The sequence below is a fragment of the Carassius auratus genome, chromosome 42, assembly GCF_003368295.1.
Source record: "Carassius auratus strain Wakin chromosome 42, ASM336829v1, whole genome shotgun sequence".
In the NCBI taxonomy this organism is placed as follows: Eukaryota; Metazoa; Chordata; class Actinopteri; order Cypriniformes; family Cyprinidae; genus Carassius; species Carassius auratus.
Genome location: NC_039284.1, coordinates 14285890 through 14296082, shown reverse-complemented (window position 1 = coordinate 14296082; position 10193 = coordinate 14285890). Strand labels below are relative to the sequence as shown.

At 35.4% G+C, this 10193-nt stretch overlaps 2 protein-coding genes across 3 annotated transcripts; one reads left to right on the top strand and one right to left on the bottom strand.

Annotated features, from left to right (window-relative positions):
• Positions 1-1192: 1192 nt before the first annotated feature.
• On the bottom strand, positions 1193-3179 carry LOC113060347 (suppressor of cytokine signaling 4-like). Its single transcript, XM_026229212.1, is given in 2 exon segments — positions 1193-2442; positions 3080-3179. Coding segments are annotated over 2 exon segments (1266 nt in total). The 3' UTR covers positions 1193-1276.
• Positions 3180-7598: 4419 nt separating this feature from the next.
• Positions 7599-10133, top strand: LOC113060346 (glucosamine 6-phosphate N-acetyltransferase-like). 2 transcript variants are annotated; one of them, XM_026229210.1, is made up of 6 exons: positions 7599-7744; positions 8570-8733; positions 8823-8885; positions 8990-9117; positions 9282-9343; positions 9425-10133. In XM_026229210.1, the coding sequence occupies exons 1-6, from the start codon at positions 7644-7646 to the stop codon at positions 9510-9512; spliced, it is 606 nt and encodes a 201-aa protein (XP_026084995.1). In that variant the 5' UTR covers positions 7599-7643; the 3' UTR covers positions 9513-10133. The 2 variants fall into 2 exon arrangements, with proteins under 2 accessions (XP_026084995.1, XP_026084996.1); XM_026229211.1 differs by having other exon boundaries at positions 7617-7863.
• The last annotated feature ends 60 nt before the right edge of the window (positions 10134-10193 follow it).

The window sequence follows — 10193 nt, the reverse complement described above, 5'->3', positions numbered from 1 at the left end:
AGTGAAATCATAATAACATCTTTAACTAAACCAAAGTTGTAAGAAAGAATCATTCCACATTTTGTTAAAAGTGAAAAAATTTATGTTTTCAATATATGGCATTCAGTGTATTGTTTTCCCATTTTATACAGTGGTGGTGGATGAGGAGATGTAAAGCATTTTGGGTGCCTATAGAAAAGTACTAATGTAAGGAATTATTATTATTATTATTATTATACCATATGTACACAGATTCCCTTTAAACCATGCAGAACATAATAATTCAAAATATTCATAAATAGCAGCACATATTTTCACCTATTAGAATAGAAACTTATTATAAAACATAATGAAACAAATCAGCCTCGATTAACTTGTTGGTTCTATTGCTTGTTTTTATTGAAAATGTATAGCTACAATATGTGGTTGAATTGCTTCAATACTGGACGGGTCTATCAAACAATAATATACTGACAAGGTTTGGCAACTCAAACAGAAATGGTTTAGGCACTGTGTTTAGCTCTAAAATATAAGTCAGATAGAGAATCTAGTGGTTAATGTCAAGTTAGTATTACAAGTCTGCCATCTAGTGGAATCTGGTAAGTATTACAATAAAACTGTCACTAGAAGAAACAACACAAACCACTTTTTAACAGACTTTGATGATGATGTGTTTGCACAGATTTTAACATCACAAATCTAATAGTAGTTTTTCATATTTTCATTAAAATAGTAACATTTATTATGCTATGCATTGTGTTATAGCCTATTCACTTGGCATTAAGTAACACAAAACGAAGACTGCAGTGAGGGTGTTCAAATGGCGGAGAGGGTGCAGACAAATCTGACATCATTCTCGCTTCTGGCTGCATTTCTCAATATGCATTCTTAAACGATCTTGTCTTTAGTCGTTTCTTAAGTTTAACCGACTATGACGGCTTTCGCTTCTGAGAACACCGGAAATGTGAAAAGGGTCCATTAAATTTTCTGTTTCATCATGAACATCTAGGGCACAGAACTTTATATTGCATACAGACGTAAATAAAGTGTATTAACAGATGAGAAATACAAAACAAGAAAAAAGACTAATCAAATTCATATAGAGAACTTGCAAAAGAACACTTAATAGTATAGGAATGTGAAGCAATTTCCTGCGTATCTTTGGTTTTCACAAGATTATGTTAGAAACATAATCTGTTTTTGTGCTGCATGATAACAAAGTCCACCATGTTGTGTGGAATACATTTGTTGTGCCTTTCAATCTGTAGCAACGTGTAGTTTTGTCTCATTTCTGTTTTTAAACAGCACAAGCTCCATTGCATCTGTAGTGGTATTGCCTAAGGAAGAGTCTCAAACTGTAGGGTAAAGGCAAGGTGTCAATGCCCTGGTATGTTGTACAGCTACAGATGACCGCTCTGCACATGTGCTGCAGAGAGAAAGGAAAGTTCCTAGATAGTGGGCGAGAGAGAAGAGGCTCAAAAAACAAGCATGTGGCCGGGTCACTGTAGTGCCTCAACAGGCCCGTGACACTGGGATCTCTGTACATACAAGGGTCACGGCCATCAAAGCTAAAGCGCTTCCCGTTTTGCTCTATTCGAGCATGGAGGGAGCGGCTATAGCGTCTGAAGCTAACCGAGAAGAGGTATTCATCCTGGGCAGAGTCTCGGAGCAGAAAGGTCCCCTCTGGTTGCCCTTCCAATAGTTGCTCAGCTTCGAAACGATCCAGGACACCCCAATAACAAGGGCTGTTGTTGATCTGAAGCAGATCCGGAACCAGGATGTAGTCAGTGTGGGCGCAGCACTGGGCGTCTCCATGTGCAAGAGACGGATCCCAGTCATCCAGACTAGAAGCCCCACTAGAGCTGATCTCCTCCCATGAAATGAGCGTTGGAGGAGAGGAGGATAACAAGGGACATTTGGGTTCGGTTTCGATGCTTAAAGAAGGTTTGGTATGAGTGCCATGTTTCTTGATCAGATGCCAACACTGAGCCAGTTCAGATTTCGGAGAGAAAGGACACTTGTCCTCCATGAGCTCAGACACATGAATCTTCCGTTTGGACCAAAGAAGGATGGAGAATGGACGTGAGGAACCGGACTGGTGGTGATGGTGGTGGTGATTGCGAAGAGGGAGACACTGGCCGACGGCGTCCTGAAACTTCTGCCTCAGAGACCGGCGGGACAGGGCTTTCCTGCAAGGAGAATCCAAATCTGGTTCTCCAGGGACTGTGCAGCTGCACTTTCGCTCTCGACGTCTCCGAGGACTAGAAGCAGAGCGTACAGTCTGGTCATCAATTCCTTCCCCCTCTTCCCCTCTGGGCGCTGTCTCATGGCGTGACCCATGGGAGCGTTTTTTAATACTGCGGATGTAACTATCAGCGCTCCAGCTCCGCAGATTCTTGGGACGTGTGTCTGAGTTTTTGGGCTTCCTCTCTGACATTGCTTCAGGCCCTTTTTGGAAAAGTGCTGCACAGAATTTAAAAATAAATTAAGATCGGCAAAGGAAAATATGAAGAATACTAATAGTATTAATGCTACTACAAGGCATACAATATTACAAAATGAATGAATGCAGCACATATTTATGCACAGACTATACATAACTGACAATACCAAATATAATTTTTTATGGTGATTTTTCAGGAAATAAACAGGATTCTATTAATATGTTTTATTTGAAAGGAACACATTATTTTGTATGATAATTCAAATAAATAGTTACCTAACTAGTTATAATATAGACAATGTATTCAGCAACTTGAATTTTTTCATTAACACATTAATTAACAAAAAATGATATACATTATGAAATTACTTTTATCTGTATAATGCATATACTGTGTGTGTGTGTGTGTGTGCAGCATATATGTATATGCAATTTATATTTTTTTAATAAATTAAATAATTAACAAATGTAATTAAAGATTATTTTACATTAAGTAATTTAAACTGTATTTAATGTTATACATTATATATGCATCTGTAAGGATTCTTTGCATATAACAGCTACTGTATATAAAAGTAACAGACAAAAAACTTTAACCTTTTAAGTATCTTTTATATGAAAGAAAACCAAAAGTATCCTACCTTCAGAATGAAATGCTGTAGGAAAAGCTGATGTCCTCACAGAGGAGTAATTAATTTTTCCATGCGTGAAGTTCGTGCAGTGAGAGCTCGGCATGAACTGATGGGAGGAAGTGCATCCCTCCTATTTAAAACCTCTCAAGTATCAATTCCTCAGAGGAATACTTGCCCTTCACTGGACGGAAGGGGTAGTTTTGTCAATGGACAGTTAACATATCATATGCAACGATGAATATGCTGTGCTGAAGAAATGACATTGAGAATCTTAAATGACTATAGGATGTATACTCAATGTCAGTATTAGTATCTTATCTACTGTAGCTGTTATATTATTATAGGCTGTTTTACCATCAAAAAAATAAAAAATGAAAAAAAATAAAAAAAAGTGCAAAAATAAGCCACAAGCCCACAACATTAACATCTTTTAAAATGTATTATCTCTTACTGTGACCTTTGACTGAACATCAGTGAATCAATGAGCTAAATGAAATTAGTCAATAATAACGAACATCTATTTACAAGGACAACTTTGTTAGGAAGGAAATAGGAAATCTCCGAACAGACACTGAGAGCTTTACTTCATTGATTTATTGATTGATATGTGCCCTGCTTAATTTGGGAACATCCGGCAAACATTTGCAAGCACAAAGGCAATTTTTGACACCCATTTCAGACGGTGGTCAGGGGTCCACTCCTATCAAATATCAAGAGTAATATCACAGGGATGCAGTTCCGGCCTGCTAAATGGATTACAAAATAAATTCAATAACTCTTTATGGCTGTGAAGTCATTAGATGATGTCATTCTAAAATGTTACAATATTTTACTCTCATTTATTTAATATCACAGGCACACTACTGTATAGTTATGAATTATTCAGCAGGACACTGTGCATCTTATTTTTTTTACATTTTCATTGTAATCAGTTTCTCTCTTTTATGTGTGTGACTCGAGGCCAGCAGGATGGCATCCAAGGAACTGAGTGATGAATTCTCTTGCGATCTGTTAAAAGTGGTTGATCAGATCAATATGCAGAGGCACAAATGATTCAGTTGTTCCACTCAACCCCCTCTCATGTCTTACAGATGTAAGAACATTGAAGAAATGTTATGTATTTCATTCTTTTCTCTTATAATATGCTAAACAGACCTTAAAAAATATATAGCCTATTATAAGTTACAAAACCTGACTACAAAATAATAAATTACCAGTGACACCAATGTAAATTAACTGCCAAACTGTCAAACAATACAACCATGGTTATTTATGCTCCAGTCCATGTTGGGAAGGGGTAAACAGGACTAACAAAACACACAAAAAAATAAAATTCAACTGCTTACCAGCATGTTTTGCCCTTAAAAAAAATAGTATGGTAGAAAAATAGATTCATTGAGATGTATTACTTGCATTCCAGGAATTAACAAAAAGCTACAATAAATAACTGACATTTTTTAAGCATCATTACTTTTATTCATCATTTCAAAGTGTATTGTTGCAGAGAATTTTATCTCTTGGCAGACAGCATCATTTATAACCTTCCTGCCCCATGAATTACCAGAATTTTACTGCTTCTATCAAATACTTGGACTAAATTTGGAGTCCCAAAAGACCACACAGAGCAGAAACGAAGCATGTTTAGCGGGAGGAAGTAACAGGATCAGACAACTGGGAGAAGAATCTCCTGTATCACATATGTGATATGTGCACAAATCTGTAGGCTACTGTATATCTGTATAGAGAGAAATCATCTTCAAGCAGAAAGAGGACAGTAACTCAGTCTGCCCATTAACATGGCACAGTTTATCAAAAATAGGGAACCTTGCCAAGCAAGTCTCAGATATGCCAGCTATTACTGTGCTATCGATCTGATGCACAGCAGAGCAACCATGAACATCATGAATTTTTCATTTGATTGTGTTGTCAAACTGTAAGACTAAGACCATACAAGCCTCACCCTCTTTTTAAGAGCACTTTTTTTCAGTGTACATTCGCAACACCTCCCTAAAGACTTGTTTATGGTAATACAGAAGTATAAGGCTCTCTGTAAAAGACTCCTGCAGCTATAATGATTCTATTGTCTGCACCGGTTTGCAGCGTGTCTGGCTGATAATATCGCATGACCATCATTCATGTGTAGATGTACTGATGTTGCTTCAGAACGGTGGCTCTTTGAGTGATGGAAAGTCTGTAATTAAATCAGCAGGAAGTCTCTGGCTCCATGGCTCTTGTGTTCATGTTCTCTCCATTGATCTGTGTCAGTATCTGGACAGCTTCTGTAACAGCTGTTGCCGCTTAGGTGCTCTGGGTAGTGTTAGTCCGTGTTATGGTGCTTTGAGAGAAATTAAATTGCCTTGGTTTGCTATAAGTAGTTTTAAAGTCAAAAGTGTGTCAGTTTTTTAATGTTAAAATATCTTTTAATATGCATTCAAGTAAGTAAAGCATTTACAGACTGATTTGTCTCTATGGTACTATACATCACTCTATTTGTTTAAGCAGCTCAGCTGAACTTAGTGACACTGGCTCAACCAATGGCGTGAGTTTGGAGGCTGACCAGTGGTGGACGCGGAAGTGTTCTGGAAACCTGTTTGAAGTCAAACAACATTGGAACTTGAATATCATAGAGATGTTGCACTTTTGACTTTAGCTTGTATGCAACCACCCTGAACACCCCAAAACCCAGTCAAAACAAAGCTAGGTTATTTTATGCACTTGTTTACTTATTTGCAATTCTTTATTGTAAATCTATGAAATATGAAATTACTGCATTAGTTTGAGGTACTTAATTAGTTTTAATTTAATTAATTTAAAACATACAGTGTATTAATTTATAGTATACATTATTTCCTCTTTAGCTTGCCTCCTAATTGAGTTTTCCATAAACCCGGCATTGTATATTATGAATATTTTTGGTTTCTTTGACGAATCTTTGACGAATTGTTTCTAGTTTCACTAACCGTTATTTTCCTTAAACATTTAACTTCATGTAACATAAAATTCTCATAATGACTATAGAAATTACAAATACAGCATCATATTAATTATTTTATGTACACACATTAAATTGGGCAAGAATCTGTTTGAATAAACCAGATCTTATATATTAATATATATATGATAAGGCCAAAATTTGCAGTCTCATTTTCTGTACGAGCAGGGGCTCGTAACACCATGTACAGTCATTAAAGACAAACGGACTGTATTTCCATGATTTGTATCTTCCACTCAATGTAATGATCCATGGTTTAGTCATGTGAACTAGTATATCAGCTTTCTGCAGGCATTTATTGTGTTCTCGGCCTCACTATTTCCCGCAAGCTTCATTCAATACCTGCTGTCTCTCTGCTCCCCTTTACATGCAAGTTATTGAGCTTATTAAGGAATGCCTGCCAGCATTTTTTAAACAGTAATAGGAGATGCATTATGGACTTACTGTTGTCACAAGAGCTTTGTCTACACCATCATTATTTAATCAAATGTGTGCCACAATATTGACAAGCCACACCATTAAGCCTTTATTTGCCTAATTTTTTTTGGAATATTATTTTTTTTAAAGGTTGGGGATCGTGTATTTCTTTAAATAGAGAAATTAACTATAAAAATAACAATAATAATTAAAATCTTAATTTCTCTGTCTTTCTTTGCTGTGGTCTGTTTTGATATTATAATATTTGATATTCTAATGCTTACAGTGTAGGTACCTCGATGACATTGGGATCAGTGGAAGGTGTTTCTTAATCAACTTATTTTTTGTTAGTCCTCTCTGTACATTCACATCTGGCAGAATCTATTGAAAGTTACATAAAACATTTGAAACGATGATTAAGTTTTTGGTTAGACACTTGAGAAAATCAATACAAGAAGGAAGAGGGATGAATTCCAGTAAATGCTACGGAGTATGTCTGAGCATGCATTTTGTACAGCCTGTCCTTAGAAAAGGTCAAGACAAGAAACTAAGGGTCAAGGTCTAGGTCAAGGTTGTTCTGGATAACATGACTTAGTTAACCCCTGCTCTGACAGATTACTAGAAAGCAGTCATTTAAAACTACTAGATAGTAACTAGTAGTCATAATGTTCCTGTGGTAACAATAGCTGTAGTAACTTTGGTATTTTAAAACCAGTAATTAGTAATTATTTACCATAGTTACTCTAATTGTAAAGGTTTCAACACGTAGGTAGTACAGTATCAGACACCTTTTCAGTTCTTGACAATCCTGTCGAACCTGACGGTGTCAGGTTTTCATAGTCAACACTTCTAACATCACAGAACAGTTTGTAAACTTTATATTTATTCTGTTAAAACGGCTTTTCCTATATGCAAATAAACGTCCACGCCCTCGTTAAACTCCGCGCCACGTCATATTCCACGCACGCAGACAGAGAGAGGAGGGAGCAATACCCGTATTCTGACAAGCCCCGCCCTTTATCTGATCAGTATTTGTGAAGATTGGTCAGAGGCACTTCAAACTAGTCTCTGATTGGACAACTGAGAAGTCATTCATTAACTGTACGAACAACAGCAAATAGTGATTGGGTGGAGGGTAGAACGTAACGTGGTGGGGGTAATAACGCAGGCGGAAGTGTGTATGTCATGCTGGAACATTGAGGATCTCTGTAACTGGATTGGAGTTACTGGATTCATTCAAAGATTTTATAAAACGAAAGCGGTCAATATCCATATGTCTCCGTAAGTAAATTACAGATCGATCTTAGATAGGCTGCGCGAATCTACAACAGTTGATCTCGAGCTCTGTTGACATTTGACTGAACATACGGATGTTTTGGGGGGAATTACAGATTGAGAATGTAGGTAGATTTTGGATGTTGGAAATGAATCTAAATAATACAGGGACCTAATAATGTAAACTTTCTACACTGAATTGTGACCTTTGCCTTCATTAGTTGGGGTTGCCATAAACTGCTTTGAGATAATTATATATTATTGGAATATAATATTTTCTTGATTTTCTTGGTAACTTTGACTAATGAATGTTGAATGTTGTACTGTCATTCTTTGGAGTTTTGGTTTGTAATAATGACACACCTCGAAAAGAAATATCTTTACAAGGTGTGTCTGGTGTTATTTTAGTATCATTGAGATACTTTTAAAGTTCTTATTAAAAATTATACATTTTTTTAGTTTTTTAATTGTCAGTTTAATGTTTATATAGTTAAAATATTTTTTTATGTCAGTGTTATTTTAATGTAAATATTTAAATTTAACTTTATCATTTTAATGAAGTTACACTAAATGAAAATGAGAAATGTTTCCTTAGCATGAATTAAAAATTAAAAATATTTTTTTAATATTTATTTTATTACTGTCAATGTTTATTTCAAGTAACAAATATTTTTTTTGTATGGTTTAAGTTTTATTCAACAATAATAGCAGAAGTTTGAATTTGATTTGTGTGTAAATGATCAAAGTCCGAATAAATTGTTGCCAGTATGCATTTATTGCCAGGGATTCCTGATCCATGATAAATTCATATAAAACTTTATTTGATTATAGGGCCTCTGGAATGTTGCTGGACGAGACTCCTCTGTTTGATCCTTCTCTGCTTCAAGAGCTGGACTGGAGCAGCAACACTGTCTCCTTCTCTCCTGCCATTTCTCCCTCTCAGCCTGGAGAAGGTCTGGTCCTCCGTCCTCTTTGTACTGCTGACCTAGACAGAGGTACTGATTCCCATTCAACAATCTGCCCACTCATGTTCAGTACTTCCAACAACCAGGATAAACATGTTTGTCTTTATTGATTTTTTTAGGCTTTTATAAGGTCTTATCGCAGCTGACAGTGGCTGGGGATGTCACAGAAGAACAGTTCAAAGGTACTGCATGTTCCTAATGCAAAACATCTTGCATTTCTTCATCCATATATATATATATATATATATATAAATTTATTTTTTTTGGTACTTTTTTTTTTTTTTAGCAAATTTTGAACATATGAAGAAATCTGGAGACTATTTTGTCATAGTGGTGGAAGACACAAATCTTGGACAGATTGTTGCCACAGCAACACTCATCATAGAGCACAAATTTATCCATGCTTGTGCAAAGGTACTTAACATTTTCAATATATTTGACTTAATATTTAATTATAACTTTAAATATGTATTTTGCAATTAAGTTTATTTTTTTCATGTTCATATATATATATATATATATATATATATATATATATATATATATATATATATATATATATATTTTTGTCTCTGAAGAGGGGGCGTGTGGAAGAAGTGGTTGTGAGTGATGTATGCAGAGGAAAACAGCTTGGAAAACTGTGAGTTTGTTTTTTGAGACACTTTTACATTAGTTTTACTTTCAAAACAAGTTATTTTGAACATAATACTTTTGCTTTTAGGTTGGTATCAACATTGACTCTCCTCAGCAAAAAATTGCAGTGCTACAAAATAACGCTGGAGTGTGCCGAAAAATGTGGAGTTTTATAAGAAGTTTGGCTACTCTGCTTCAGATGAGACTTACATGCAGCGCCGGTTCTTTGACTAAATCCAAAAGAATCTTGAACATCATAGAATGTTTGCTTTAGAACTCTTAATCTGTTCTATTTTCTGAGATTAGACTACCTCGAACTTGCACCTTTTTAGCTAGCAAAAAAAAAGAAAAACTTGGTAAATTGGTGACAAGTTTTGTCACAGTATCAAAATATTCTGAAATAATGCGTTTTGAATTCACTACAACACAGAACAATGCGCATATTCAAGAACGTCTCTAAATGTATGCAGCCAACATCAAGCACTTGCTTTGAAAGTTATTCAGTTGTCTGTTTAAAATGTGTTTTCACTTCACATAACTTGCTTTAGAAACAGAAATCATGTCTGATCACATATAGAATGTAGTTTACATCGTCATTCACGATAAGTAACACTGTGGCCTGTCTAAGAGAAAAGCAAAACATTTTGTTTTATAGAAGGGCTTACATACTTGAATGTTTTCTAATGTAAAGATTTATATATAAGTAAATTTTTTTGAAGAGGGAAAACCGTTTCGAACCCATTTAGTTTCCAAATATTCTTTTTAAAAAACAAGTGTGAGGCACATTTCCCTCTTTTTCTTAAAATGTTTAATGCTGTGTTTGTGCTTTATTCTCTTTAAAATACCAAAACTCAAAT

Coding starts and splice junctions, on each gene's coding strand:
- LOC113060346 (XM_026229210.1), top strand. CDS start 7,644: ATGTCATGCTGGAACATTGAGGATCTCTGTAACTGGATTGGAGTTACT. Junction 9,118..9,281: donor TTATCCATGCTTGTGCAAAG/GTACTTAACATT, acceptor TTGTCTCTGAAG/AGGGGGCGTGTGGAAGAAGT. Junction 9,344..9,424: donor GGAAAACAGCTTGGAAAACT/GTGAGTTTGTTT, acceptor TTTTGCTTTTAG/GTTGGTATCAACATTGACTC.